At 36.1% G+C, this 15,824-nt stretch overlaps 1 protein-coding gene across 1 annotated transcript in view; it reads right to left on the reverse strand.

Moving 5' to 3' along the window:
- The window catches only part of glcci1a (glucocorticoid induced 1a), a 49,350-nt gene extending 35,389 nt beyond the window's left edge, over window positions 1-13,961 (reverse strand). The window contains exon 1 of the mRNA XM_081376353.1: window positions 13,118-13,961. Within this exon, the coding sequence (XP_081232479.1) occupies window positions 13,118-13,553 (436 nt within the window). The 5' untranslated portion in view covers window positions 13,554-13,961. The remainder of the gene's footprint in view (window positions 1-13,117) is intronic.
- Window positions 13,962-15,824: the final 1,863 nt, after the last annotated feature.

Here is a 15,824-nt window from a genome sequence, read left to right on the forward strand (position 1 = left end):
GTGATGGTGTTAGATATCTGACGCCTCATATTGTCAGGCAGGCTAGCAGGGTGCGCTAACGGCTAATTGAATTGTTTATTTCACTTAAGTAACGTTACAGAGGCTTGCTATGTGCTTGTGCTATATTGTGTTATAATACGTAACGTCATTAGTGGTCAAACAACAGTCCACAGGCCAACTGTTGCCCACAGCGCTGCCTGTTTAGCAGCAACAGGTCATGCAGAGCCTGAGTCTATCTTCTCACACAGCCCACAGGATTACAGCTATTTGACCGTCCCGCTCTCTCTCTCGCTCACGGGTAGTGGTCTCCCCACCATCACAGTCAAATGCTCGCAGACACAGAGGCAGATGCTGTTATTTTGAGAGCGGGGCTTACATATGCCGTCCCGTACGGAAAATAATGTTGCATACCACCGGTAACATGAATATATATTCCGTTGCTCGGTGCGCAAACTAGCTGTGTCAGGCATTATTTATAAGTAGCCTAATGTCCTGCACAACTCCACATGGAAAACTGGCAGTTCAATGAAGTGATGCTTATTGTCTGACATAGTGTACAAGTAGTTACTAGCTTAAAGTATTGTGCCAATAATGATCCTTCTGGTAAATTTGGCATTCAGTTGAGACACAAAAGCTCTTAGTTTAATGAAAATCCTTGGAAAAGAAGACAAGATGGTTTGTTTAATTAGTATTCATTTATTTATATTTCTAATATCATATAGTATTGTCCTGTCAACCCATTACAAGTCTTGCCTTATTCAGTGTTGATTTATTGTTGTAGGACCAGAGTCCTACATTATCAATCAGCATTGCAATAAAATAGAAAAATACAACTTCAGACAACTTTCACTCACACACCTTCTAATAAAACATCTTACATAAACATGTCAATAAATCAACACTGAATAAGGCAAGACTTGTAATGGGTTGACAGGACAATACTATATGATATTAGAAATCTAAATAAATGAATACATCACTTCATTGAACTGCCAGTTTTCCATGTGGAGTTGTGCAGGACATTAGGCTACTTATAAATAATGCCTGACACAGCTAGTTTGCGCACCGAGCAACGGAATATATATTCATGTTACCGGTGGTATGCAACATTATTTTCCGTACGGGACGGCATATGTAAGCCCCGCTCTCAAAATAACAGCATCTGCCTCTGTGTCTGCGAGCATTTGACTGTGATGGTGGGGAGACCACTACCCGTGAGCGAGAGAGAGAGCGGGACGGTCAAATAGCTGTAATCCTGTGGGCTGTGTGAGAAGATAGACTCAGGCTCTGCATGACCTGTTGCTGCTAAACAGGCAGCGCTGTGGGCAACAGTTGGCCTGTGGACTGTTGTTTGACCACTAATGACGTTACGTATTATAACACAATATAGCACTAGCACATAGCAAGCCTCTGTAACGTTACTTAAGTGAAATAAACAATTCAATTAGCCGTTAGCGCACCCTGCTAGCCTGCCTGACAATATGAGGCGTCAGATATCTAACACCATCACACAAATTAGTCAACGTGAGCTAAGTTAGCAAGCTGTATGTTTAATCGAAATATCAAACAGAGTAGGCTAATAACGTGACACCAATCATTTTAATACGGTTTTATCTACTTACCAACAACTCCACCACTGCTTCCTGGCTCGCTGGCGAGTGGCGACCATGACTTGCTTGTCAGAAAGACGTCGTTGGTGTAGACACTTGTCACTCAAACATGTCTGACCAATGGGGAAGCACCCGCCCCCACTGCGGTACGTTTGTGTCAAAATGATTTAAAAAAAAAACGACTTCAAAACTTTTTTCACTTCATTCAAAAAAAAAGAAAGTTCAATAAAAAAAAAACACTTCAAATGATTTTTTTTTTTTTTGCATTTAAACAGTTTTTTCTTTGATTGAAATTATTTTTTTTTGATTGAAAATGTTTTTTTTTTGATTGAAGCAACTTTTTTGGGATTGAATAATTAAGACACAAATGTCCTACCCATAACATGGTCCAAACACAAAAAAGATTACTTCAATCAAAGAAAACATTTTCAATCAAAAAAAAAGTGTTCAAGTGCAATTTTTTGAATCTCAAATATTTTTTTGCATTCAAAAACATTTTTTCTATGATTGAAAAGGTTTATTTTTTGATTGAAGTGATTTTTTTATTGAAAATATGTTTTGTTTGTTTGAAGCAACTTCTTTTTTGATTGAATTATAAAGACACAAATGTCCTACCCATAATATGGCCCAAACACAAAACAACAATACTTCAATCAAAAAAGTTGCTTCAAACAAAAAAACCTTCACTTCTATCAAAAAAAACATTTTCAAGCAAAAAAAAATAGTGTTCAAATGCATTTTTTTGAGTCTCAAATATATTTTTGCATTCAAACACTTTTTTTCTTTGATTGAAACGGGTTTTTTTGATTGAAAATATATTTTTTGATTGAAGCAACCTTTTTTTTGATTGAATAATAAAGACACAAATCTACCTCCATACAAGTCATGCTGTTCATACAACAATTTCACACCACAACACTCACTGTAGAGCAAAACAAAATTGTAAACATCCCTGAATTGCTGTGGGGTTTCTTTTGATATATGTCCTGTCAAACTTAAAATAAACAAGAAAACATTGCATTGCATTTTGCTATAAATAATATGTTATACATGATTATTTGCCTTTCAGGACATTACAATTACGTGCTAGTTCTTTTTGGCACAGATACATTACAAAGGTCAACATGGGAACTGATAAATAGAAAGTAGCCTATATCCTTCATCTTTTGCTATTTTTATGTACTGTAATCAATTTCAAATAAGTCTATCATATGTTGTTGTAGAGAAGAGAAGTGAGAGAAAGTGTGTTTTTTGTGATTATGTCATAATGCTGCTCTCAGGCCCGTTATCACACATCCACCCAGAAGCTACACTTCAACAGCACTCTAAAGCTCACATATATGAACACAAAGTCACGGCCAAAAATAGTGCTGTCTTAGAGAACAAGACAAAAACTTACTAAGTACAACAGAAGTACCCAAATGTATTTCTTCAATACATTAACTCCAGTGTTTCCCATTAATTATGTAGATTCTGGCGGCCAGCATTAATCTAATCTGTCCTTCCACATTTTCACAATGAACCAAAAATATTTTTCATATATGGTCTCCAACAATGTGTTTTGCACCATTGCTTTGGCAAAAGTATCTGTCAAACAAGCTAAATTGAAAGCGTCCTTATCCTATAGCAAAAGGCTGCAATGGTGCGATTTGTGACACTGGACCACAAAACCAGTCACATCGGGTCATTTTTTTTTTTATTGAGATTTATATATCATTTGAAAGCTGAATAAATAAGCTTTCCATTTATGTATGGTTTGTTAGGATATGACAATATTTGGCTGAGATACAACTATTGAAAATCTGGAATCTGAGGGTGCAAAAGAATCGAAACACTGAGAAAATACCCTTTAAAGTTCAACATTTATGTTGGCGATTGTGCTGCATTCACTCACGAAAATAAATGTTTTATATATTTACAGTAGGAAATTTACAAAATATCTTCATGGAACATGATCTTTACTTAATATCCTAATGATTTTTGGCATAAAAGAAAAATCTATCATTTTGACCCATATAATGTATTGTTGGCTATTGCCACAAATATACCTGTGCAACTTACGACTGGTTTTGTCATCCATGGTCACATTTAAGCAAATAGTCTGTTGTAGGGCTAAAAATGAAAGATTATTATGATAATCGATTAATCTGTTTAAAATCTTTTCTTTAAAAAAAATATTAATCTGAGTAAAAATCTAGAAATTATTATACATTAAATATTCATTTGAATCCATTATTTGAAGCAATGTTATTCCACATCCTGCCCAATGCTGTCTTCCAAACAATGTGTAATATAAAGCCTAAAAACAAATATAGTGATCAGTGAATGCATCTATGTAGCCTACGCTGTACATTATAAGCAAAAAAGGGTTAAAATACAAATATTGCATTCTAAACCAAAAACAGCTGATTGCCTACTACCTACTATTTTTAAAGCAGAAATTAAAAAGAGTAAATTAAAAACTATAAACAAAAACAAAAGCACAAAATGTTCTTAACTTGTACGAGGTATGAAGAACACACACTTTCTCGTCTGAACATAATTATATTACATCAATGGACTATTCCAACAATAGTGAATTTACTGTTATTGCTCTCATAAACTGCTCGTGTTACATGTAGAATTTTAAACTTACACTTAATATCTAAAAATATATATATATTAACAAATGTACATTTTAGTCAGAATTATTAAGCTCCTATTCCATTGTCTGTTTGACAGGCTCTTTCATTTCATGTCAGTGAGGTTTTAACAAGACTCACTTGTCAGAATATGCAAAATGGAAATGCTTGTGGGACTTTTACAGATAAGGATATAACCCTAAAATGTAAGTTATGCGCTGAGGAAAGCACTTGTCAGACTCGGCATCTGTCAAAGCAGCACGACAGGGAAAAACGCGGTAATAGCTTGCATTCGTTTGAAGCTCTTATAAATATAAAGCATTTGTAAGACTGTAAAAACTGGAAGAGAGAGCTACTCTCTGAGAGAACAAACATTTGAACTCACTCTTGTGAAGTGAGCATCACCATTTGAGACACAAATTCTCACCTCAGAATACATCTCTTCCCCCACTCCCCCTCTGAGATCACATGAAAATCACAAAAAAATCCATTTAATGTGAATAATTATCACTGAGTATTATACATGTTTGATATCATTTGAAATGTCTCAGTGCCACTGGTACAAAGGTCTCATTCCCAAATAAGTAAAACAAAAGGTAATAAGGTTTTTAAGAGTTTAGAGATAACTGGCACACAAAGGAAAGTGGTCTCTAGGCAAATGGTCTCCTACTCCCAAAAGGTGTCAACTCTGAATGTAAATTCCCATTGTTAGCAGATGTTTCTGTCTATATAATGAAATTATGCAACTAGAGGATCAGCACGATTCTGTACCTCAGATCAAGCCGTGATGCGGAGAGCCGCCGGGACTCTCAGCATCATGTATTTCCCAATATCGGGTTCGCATCTCTTCTCTTTATTCCAGAGCATTTGATGTTTTGAATTGATTATCTTTGAATTGATTATGTAATTGGCATGATACATTTACCTGACATAATATATTGTAAACATTTGATTTTATTATTATTTTCAGTAAAGAGTTAAAAAAAGAATAGTCAAACATTTGCTCACTTTTAATGATGCACAGAACTATTCATTAAAACCTTTTCATTTATGGAGTCTGATGAAATAACGAGAAAATACATACGGTGTGAGAAAATGTATTGCATTTAATCAAAAATACTTTGCCACGAGAAAAGACAGTAACACGCAGACCTTCCCCTCTGATCGGATGCCTCCATTGGGCTGACTGAGCGCGGGCTTACACATTCTTATGTTTTGGACAACTTAAATCATGTACCTTTAGCGCAGCTTACTTGGCGTTAGGGTTGCAAAATTCTGGGAATTTTCAAAGATGGAAACTTCCCATGGGAATTAAAGGGAATTAACAGGAATTTATGGGAATAAACTGGGAATTTTCAAATTTGAAGGTTGGCTCTTCATAGGGAACTTAAATATAGTTGAGGAAAGTATATTTTAGCATAATCTTGACTAAAACAAACAGATTCCATTCAAATACACTTGAATAGCCATGCCATTCCTCAATCACATGCACATAGCACACTGCTTACTGCATGGCTATTGAGTATGGGGTGAGATTTCGGTCACAATTCTGCGCGCGCAAGATCACATTTTGAGCGCGCAAAAGGGCATTTCGCACGCGCGTGAACTGAGTTTTGCGGAGAAATGTTCGTCTCGCAGATAAGAAAATATTGCGAGCGAACGAAAATCAATTTTGCATTTAAAATAAGTATTTGGATGTGCGCGGACGTTCTCTTTCGCGTGTGCAAAGTTTCACTTTCTTGCTCCTTTCATACCAGCCGTGAGCGCTCTCTAAGCGCAGACAGCTCGCTTGCTCAACACAACCCAGCGTTACAATATGCCATAATTCCAGCCAATCAGAGATAAGACTGCTAAATTCTGATTGGCTGGCTTGAAAACCAATCACAAGACTCCCTGTATCACCGACTGCGGAAGAGAACTAGTGCAGTTGAGTTTATTATTTATGAAAAATATTCAAAAACTTCAGTGTAATTCAATGTATTGTTGGCAAATTCAGTTCACACATCACTGCTGTCCTGATGGTTATACTACAAGACTTATTTTGTATAAATATCGTTTTGCGTATTTTTTACGATTATTATTTATGAAAAATATTCAAAAACTTCACTGTAATTCACTGGCAAATTCAGTTCACACATCACTGCTGTCCTGAAGGTTATACAACAACACTTATTTTGATAAAATATATATTTTAAATTGTATATAATTGTACTCTAAATGTATAATTTTTATGATTTTTATGAAAAATATTCAATAACTTTACTGTAATTCACTGTATTGTTGCCAAATTCAGTTCACACATCACTGATGTCCTGATGGTTATACTACAACACTTATTTTGAAAATAAAAAATAAAAAATTAAGTTGTAAATACAATTGTAAATTTATGATTTTTTTTTATGATTTTTATGAAAATATTCAATAACTTTGGACATCAGTGATGTGTGAACTTAATTTGGCAACAATACAGTGAATTACAGTTATGTTATTGAATATTTTTCATAAAAATCATAATTATACATTTACAATTGTATATACAAATTAAAATATATATTTTTCCCTAAAATAAGTGTTGTATAACCATCAGGACAGCAGCGATGTGTGAACTGAATTTGGCAACAATACAGCGAATTACAGTGAAGTTATTGAATATGTTTCATAAAAATCATAATAATTCTACATTTACAATTGTATATACAATTTAGAATATATATTTTGCCTATAAGTGTTGTAGTATAACCATCAGGACAGCAGTGATATGTGAACTGAATTTGGCAACAATACAGTAAATTAGAATATTTTTCATAAAAATCATAAAAAATCATAAATGTACAATTGTATATACAACTTAAAATATATTTTCCCCAAAATAAGTCTTGTAGTATAACTATCAGGACAGCAGTGATGTGTGAACTGAATTTGGCAACAATACAGTGATTTACAGTTATGTTATTGAATATTTTTCATAAAAATCATAATAATTATACATTTACAATTGTATATATAATTTAAAATATATATTTTTCCCAAAATAAGTGTTGTAGTATAACCATCAGGACATCAGTGATGTGTCAACTGAATTTGCCAACAATACAGCGAATTACATTGACGTTTTTTTAAATATTTTTCATAAATAATAATCATAAAAAATACGCAAAACAATATTTATACAAAATAAGTCTTGTAGTATAACCATCAGGACAGCGGTGATGTGTGAACTGAAATTGCCAACAATACAGTGAATTACAGTGAAGTTTTTGAATATTTTTCATAAATAATAAACTCAACTGCACTAGTTCTCTTCCGCAGTCGGTGATACAGGGAGTCTTGTGATTGGTTTTCAAGCCAGCCAATCAGAATTTAGCAGTCTTATCTCTGATTGGCTGGAATTATGGCATATTGTAACGCTGGGTTGTGTTGAGCAAGCGAGCTGTCTGCGCTTAGAGAGCGCTCACGGCTGGTATGAAAGGAGCAAGAAAGTGAAACTTTGCACACGCGAAAGAGAACGTCCGCGCACATCCAAATACTTATTTTAAATGCAAAATTGATTTTCGTTCGCTCGCAATATTTTCTTATCTGCGAGACGAACATTTCTCCGCAAAACTCAGTTCACGCGCGTGCGAAATGCCATTTTGCACGCTCAAAATGTGATCGTGCGCGCGCAGAATTCTGACTGAAATCTAACCCCATAATTGAGACCACACCCCCTACTGGCACTGAGCATGCCTCCATCACATGTACAGAAACCCAAAGCACAAGACTATTGAAGGCACACATTTGAGCCTGTGGACTAAACAAAGTGAAGTAAGTTTTGATGATATTATGGGGAAATATATTTATTAAATGTTTCAATTGCAAATATCACATACAAATGTATTCATCTAGTAGATAGCAAGCTGATAAGTTAGATGCTAAATAAGCTAGCATAACTATTTACCACATAAGTAGGGCTGGGCGGTATGATGGTATATATCGTTACCGCGGAAGAAAATGTCAACCGTAACAGATTTTTTTATTCCGTGAATCCGTGTATACCGCAACATGTAAACAAGTAGGTGTGGTTAACTCGCGTGCAGCGTGCGTGAGACTGAGACACTGATATTTGTCAAAGAAACATGAAGAAAGACCAAGAGGGTCTACAAAAGGAATTAGGCTATGTTTTCAAAATTAACGTGATATTTTCGGGGGGGGGAAGGCGCAGAAGTCAACTAGAGCAGTGCAGCACACTGAAAGTTTAGAGAGCCTTTGCTCTTGCTTGCAACGGGGCTTACTTGACAACAAGTTCATATATCAATATTCTAACGAATAGAAATAACCTTAAATAATGTATCTATCCGTCTCTTATGTGTACAGTTACTTTCAAAGTGGCTGTCGTGGTAATGAATGTTTCCAAAATTCCCCAGCTTAACTTCCCACCCCTTTGCAACCCTACTTGGCGTCTTCCGCTATTTTCCATATGCGTTTTGTCCATTAGAAATTTGCTAATGTAAAGCAGCGACGTGACTGGCTGATGGTTTCAGAGCACAGCGCGCAGACGTGACTAATCGAAAATCAAATTCGTTCGTTTTCATTATCAATAATAATCGATTTTAGCGATTAGTATTTGCAGCCCTAGTCTGTTGCGCTGAGTCCACTCAGTTCACAGTGAATTCAGCGAACTACATCTATGCATGTGCTGAGAGTTTAACACGCATTTGGGAACAGTTAGTTCACCCAAAAATGAAAATTATCCCACAATTTACTCACCCTCAAGCCATCCTAAGTGTATATGACATTCTTTTTTCAGCCATACACATTATATCCTGGCTCTTTTATAATGGAAGTGAATGGTACCAGATTTTGAAGCCCCAGAAAGCACATCCATCCATCATAATAAAAGCAATCCATATAAGACTCAAGCGTGTTAATAAAAGCCTTCTGAAGAGAAGCGATGCATTTTAGTAAGAAAAATATCCATATTTATGACTTCATAATCTATAATCACTGGCTTCCGCTAACAGTCATATGCAAGTCGAGTTTCACTAGATAAGAGACAATTCAGTTGTAAACATGTTTTCACACAACTCCAGATTTTCACTAAAATTAAAGCTAAATGGTTTAGCCCATCTCATACAAGTATCTTGGGGATAATAATAAAGATAATAATAATAATTGATGCATTTAACATTAAAATGTACAAAAAAATTTTTTTGGGGGGGAGGGGAAGGGGTCCGCCCCCTATAGTCTCTTAAAATCCTGTGGGAAACACTGAACTCAGTCTACACTCGCAGTACATCAAATGAATAGTGCTTAACATGACACACTGAATTATGAGAGCTCAGAGACAGCATGTCTGAAACAAGAGTTTCACTTCTAAAAATATCTGACTGTTCATTTAACTCATGATAAAACGCTCAAGAATTCAAGGCCACAGAATCTTTGATGATTTCCGTAATAAAAAAAACAACAACTGTACATTAAAAGTTAGACAAAATTTATGCTGATATGACATCAAGCAGTGTCAGCAGTGTGACATGATATACTTCATTTCAACTATCTGAACTAAAAGTATTTTGAATTGGCTGTATAGAAAGATGGGATATGATCCAGTGTTTTAACATTTACAATCACACACAACATTTAAATTAAATGCACTTTCTTTTAAATATATACAAGATTAACTTAAAATCCGGATGCTGAATATTACAAATTAATAATAATATCCATATGATGTCCAACTTTGTGCAGTAATGCACATTACAAATTGCTTACTATAATAAAAAAACAACGTATAGTTAATTAATATTATATTTGTAATTTTTTTGTTACTTACAAATCTATTAATAAGTAAATATAGCCTATGTTTTTTGCACACTGCAGAAAAATACAGTGAGAACTTCAAACTGAAATTCAAACTTCAAATGGCAGAAGATATATGATTTTTCCAATGCTCGTTCAATGTCTAAACCAAAGTTTTCTTTCTTGTCTAAAACAAACATTTAAAGGTCCCATGGCATGAAAATGTCACTTTATGAGGTTTTTTAACATTAATATGAGTTCCCCTAGCCTGCCTATGTTTCCCCAGTGGCTAGAAATTGTGATAGGTATAAACCAAACCCTGAGTATTCGCCTTCGGGAAAATGAAAGCTCAGACGGGCGAATCTGGAATCTTCCCCTTATGTCGTCATAAGGGGAAAGGTCACCTCTCCTTTCTCTGCTTTGCCCGCAAAGAGAATTTGGCCCGCCTATGAGAAAATGAGCTACGTGAGTGCGATATTGTTTTTTCCTCGAGAGGCATCATGGCTTGCAAACGAGTGAAGCATGGTTGTTGCTCAGTGTTTGGATGTACAAATGAACACAAAAGTATTTTTTTAGTTCATTCATCCGAGTCTCTGAAGAACCAGTGGGTTATGTGAATTTCTGATGTGTAATTGTTCAAGTTCAGACAGATAATCTTTCTCTCAAAATCATTCAATACTGTTTATGCATCAGTAAATCAAGCCAGTGACTAGCCTAAACGATCAACTTCACGTCGTTTCTCTGAGTAGGATGAAAATAATCGTATTTAAACTGTGATTAAAATATATACAGAAAGCAAATCAAAGAACAATGCCTTTCCAATCGCCCAAGCTGTCAATCACACAGCGCGAGTTTATCTGGACACTTGCCAAAACTCGTTATGAAATCAATGACGCTGTTACACTGCACAACGAAGCTCTTACTGTATTCAAATGATTTCATCATGTTTGCATTGGTGAAAGCATTAGTGAGAGTGCAGAAACTGTGATGCAATGATAAGATCTTCATTCACGCGATCAACAGGCTCTCATCTGCTCAATGCTCATCACTGCAACCTTTTGTGATGGGAATAGATCTAAATACTTTAAAAACTTCTCACGATTCGTTCATCTCGATAGCTGTAGTATTAAAAACATATAGTAGCTGTAATAGTAAAAGTTTTCGAGAGAGTTCCACATGTAATGCTAGCTATTTCATATGAAGCATGTCAGCCAATCGCAGCAGTGGGCGTTTACACTGAAGTCTCACAGCAGACACGCCCCTTCAAACAGAGCGTTCAAATCAGAGGCTAAAATCAGGCTAGGAAAATGCCTTTTATTTCTAAATCATGACAATTTTTGATCTTAAAAAACATACTAACATTATAAGGGCACCCCAGGAAACAAAATGACTTCAATAAAGATCTATTCATTTTGATGAATGAGATTGAACGAGAGATTCAATCCTCCCATCACTAGCTCCTTCCTGAATTTAATATGATTTCCATACGATAACAGACAGATAACCTTTCATCAGCCAGGCAAATATTTAAGATTCTCCTTACAATATAATCAAAAAAGGTGGACATTACATTGACCTGTATCTCTGATATAAAGCCTCAGCAGAAGGAATGCCTTACCACAAACACCAATTCATAATCAATGATTAAAATAATGTCAAGTGATTCATGATGATTAATGTCAACAAAAATGACTGCATACTGCAACCACAATCTCCATCCATATGCATTGGCCTCAGAAAGTATTTGGACTCACTAACTCTCTGAATGTGATATCACTGCAAGCATATAAATTGTATTTGGTTTGATATTTTGTTAATGCAATGGATTAAAAACAAACGTTTAAACATCCAAATCACTGATCTCTATATCATAGATCACTGGTCGAAATATATTTTGGAGCCACTGTAGCATCATTACTATTATTATTTTTTTATGACAATTGGCTTATACCAAGTTACCATAGGTTTAAAGTTAGTAGTGTCGAAAATATGTAGGCCTAAATATGAAGACTGAAAATGCAGTAGGCCTACTGGGAATGAATGGACATTTGACATGTTATTTAGCCTAAATATACAGGCAACACGTCGAGTCGTTAAATACGGTTTTAGGTGCTCAATTTGCAACATTTAGGTTTCATAATAATGTGTTATGAAGCAGAACAGCAGGGTTGAGGTTGTGTGTTAGTGACGAGGCCCCCTGTGTGGCCTTCACACACACACACACACACACACAAACACACACACACACACACACACACACACACACACACACACACACACACACACACACACACACACACACACACACACACACACACACACACACACACACACACACACACACAACCTCCAATTACCCACGTAATTCTTTCCATCCCTGCCCGATAAACAACAGCAAATTAACTACAACCATGAGAAAGACATGCAAGCTCATTCATTCACGACTGTGTAGAAAGAACGCAATATTGGTAGTTATGCGTGTGTTTATGAAGCTACATATCGCTAGCCTTAGCAGGAGCTGAACCAGCGCGGGCCGCGTCTCAAAACCTAGCGAGCTCACTACATAGACGGCTTTTCTGGGCATCACAGGGGACGTGTGCACGGGACGCATTCTTGCAGAAGACAGAAACAGAATGGAACCGAACGCAGCGTTTCAAAAAACGCTTATGACACAACGGGAATAACGTTCGTGTTCGCGATATACGATGACTGTATAGGCAACTCACTAGGTTTTAAATCACAGCCATGGTCATGATGCATAAACACCCTGATTATGCACATTAGTAAGATATATATTAACGCTTTAAACGCATTTGGTTTCGATCTTAAATAAATAAGCATATTTAGTTAATAGGGTTAAATATATTTTAAATATGTATTCACTGTAATATATCTAATACTCTTAATAAAGCTGTCATATCTGTGTCATGCATATGCGTTTCTGGTTTATAGTGCTATAGTGACAGTTTTATGTGAAGAATGGGTGTTGTTTTCATATACAGTACATGATAAACACCCTGACCCATATAAACGACTTCAGCAGTAGCGTATGTGAAGATGCTAAAATGAATGGCAGTAAATGAAGCAGGATTTGGGCCTGTTGTTTACCTCTCAGGACAGGTGAATGAGGGCAGCGCTCGGGTGAGCTCCTGTGGTCCGGAGGAGAGCGCCTCTGCCGCGGGATCAGCCGACCGTCCAGCGAGCCGTTTCCTGCCGGACTGGCGAGCGTCGGGCTGTCGGAACTGGAGCTGCTGTGCTGGGCTGCTGCGGTCGGTTCTGTGTTGCTTCCGACTGAGATGGAAGAGGAGGAGGAGGAGGAGGAGGAGAAGTTGGACGCGGGAGGGCGGGTCGGGCTGTGCTGCTGATTTCCACGCAGGAGCTGGTAGGGCACCGTGGCGCGAATGGGCTGCAACCGGCTAGTGTTGCCGGCGGAGGATGATGATGATGATGCTGCTGCTGCTGAGGAAGAGGAGGAGGAGGTGTTGATGGGGGACCCGTCATTGCCGCGCTTGACCCGAGCCGAGTGCACAGGTGATGCTGACATGACTGAACCTTACTATGTAGTAGTTTTACTAAAAAATACGCTAATACATTCCTTCACAAGCCTTCATTAACTAAACTCACGTCATTAATTAAAATTCTTATTAAACGTCTTTTAACAGTTAAAAAAGCAGAAGCTTATTTTAATGTTGGTGTAATGCGCAGCCTCAGCTTGTCGGTTAGTGTGCTGAAATTGTAGCAATGTAACGTTAGCTTCCCTGAACGAAGTTTTTGTCCTTTAGTCATGCAGATGATTGGATGACGCTAACTTGTCCTTAAAATGTGTCAGGGGTTCATCCTACTCTGGAAACCTAAAAAAGTTGACGCTGAAGAAATGTTATCCCGACTGTCGTGTGTCTCTGCACCCCTCTTTGCCTTGTGTTACTCCAAATGACAGGCACTTCAGCGGCACAGTCATCGAGACGTGTGGGCGGGAGCGTCCGGCGCTGTTACGATCTCTGATTGGTGTATTGCAAGATCAAAACAAAATATGATTGGTTTGGCGAAAATGATGGACTCAGAAGGAGCCAATGGACTCATTGTGGTTAAGCACGTTTGGGATTCTGTCCTGCTATTGGTTGAGGCTGTAAACTGACAGACTAATCTAATGGTACAAAGTACAAACATTAATACTAGATAACACAGATGGTGTAACGGACTTAACGGTAAGCAATGCAAAGAGCATTAGAAGACATACGAGAGACCGGGGCTCTAAATGTCATTTATTAAATTAATTAATTAATTAGTTAATTACTTTTAGCTCTAAGGTTGAGCAGTATACTCTGGATAAGTTTCCTCAATAAATGTCAATTTGGGGCAAGTTGTCACATTTTAAATGTCATTTATTCAATTCAGTAATTTAAAATGTTTTAGGACAAAACAGTGATGTGACATTTTTGTTAACATTAAATGTTTTGCCTTTTCTGAAATAGTTTATATATATATATATATATATATATATATATATATATATATATAAAATAAATTAATTTTACCTATAAGTTTTTAGTATAATAATGTACCAATAAGTACAGTCAATTTTATATCATTTTTGTGCTAAATAATATTTGCAATATATGTACATACAAAACAGCAAATTGCAACAAAACAATATAATCAAATACGATTTTAATTAAACATTGTCATTACATTACGCTCATGCTCAGAATTTAGCATAAACATCATGTGGGATCAGAATCAATGAGGAATTCTGTTCCAGATATGAATCAATAAGGAATCCATAGTTAAGGTGACATTAAAGTGACATTACATTATTTTGCAGACATTTTAAAGGGCAAAGACAGCACAATGCAAACTTCGATTACTTCAGTACAGTGTTTTGAAAAGGACAGGTCAGTGACTGAGAAATTAGGAGGAACCTTAGATGAAATAACTGCATCTGACAAATCAAAACAAAGACCAAAAAAAAGAAAAAAAAAGAAAAAGTATATATATATATATATATATATATAATAAACAATAGTGAGATTTGATGTGATATCAAGCAAATAAACTATCAAGTAAAGTACAGAGGATGTAAAGGAGACACAGCTAAACCTGAGTGCATTGTGTACATAGCAGCACGCACTATAAAACCCATTCATTAACCGAAATTCAGATGAAAGGGGGAAAAAAAACAGATCAACAACTATGTGGCCTGTTCAAACAGAACAGTAAATCCTATTAAAATCCATGTGCATGTTTTTGCAATCAAACAATGTTCAGAATACATATCTGCCTCCCAAAATGGAGCAAAACTTAAAACCTTCATGCATTAAAACCAAACAACAACAGTAGATGTATGCAATGTTCACACCAAAAAAAAAATATATATATATGCATACATTTACAAACAAAGAGATATAACATTGGCCTGTTTATAATGAGCACTGCAATGTCCATCTCTCAATTTTAAGTGCAATTCTTTCACTTAAGGTCATAACTCATGTGTGTAATTTTTGTGTTGTAAAAATCCCAACTTAATAGACACAACTACAAGTAAGCAAAATTCTAATTATTAAGACAAAATACTCCAAGGCACTCATGTGGTGAAAGTAAAAAGCCAAACCGAGTAGATCTACACTTTTATTTGGAGGTTTTTAATGATTAAGCCCAGTTAATTAAAGGCTTTTTACTTTCACCATGTGAGTGCCTTTGAGTATTTCGCCTTTATAGTTTGATCCAATGAGCACCAGTGGCTATGTAAAGACTACCATGCAGCACTCTCTGCTTTTGTTGTTTTATAAGCTTTATTACTGATTCCCCTAAGTGTAAA

Source organism: Scardinius erythrophthalmus (genome assembly GCF_964197995.2).
Source record: "Scardinius erythrophthalmus genome assembly, chromosome: 10".
Classification (NCBI taxonomy): Eukaryota; Metazoa; Chordata; class Actinopteri; order Cypriniformes; family Leuciscidae; genus Scardinius; species Scardinius erythrophthalmus.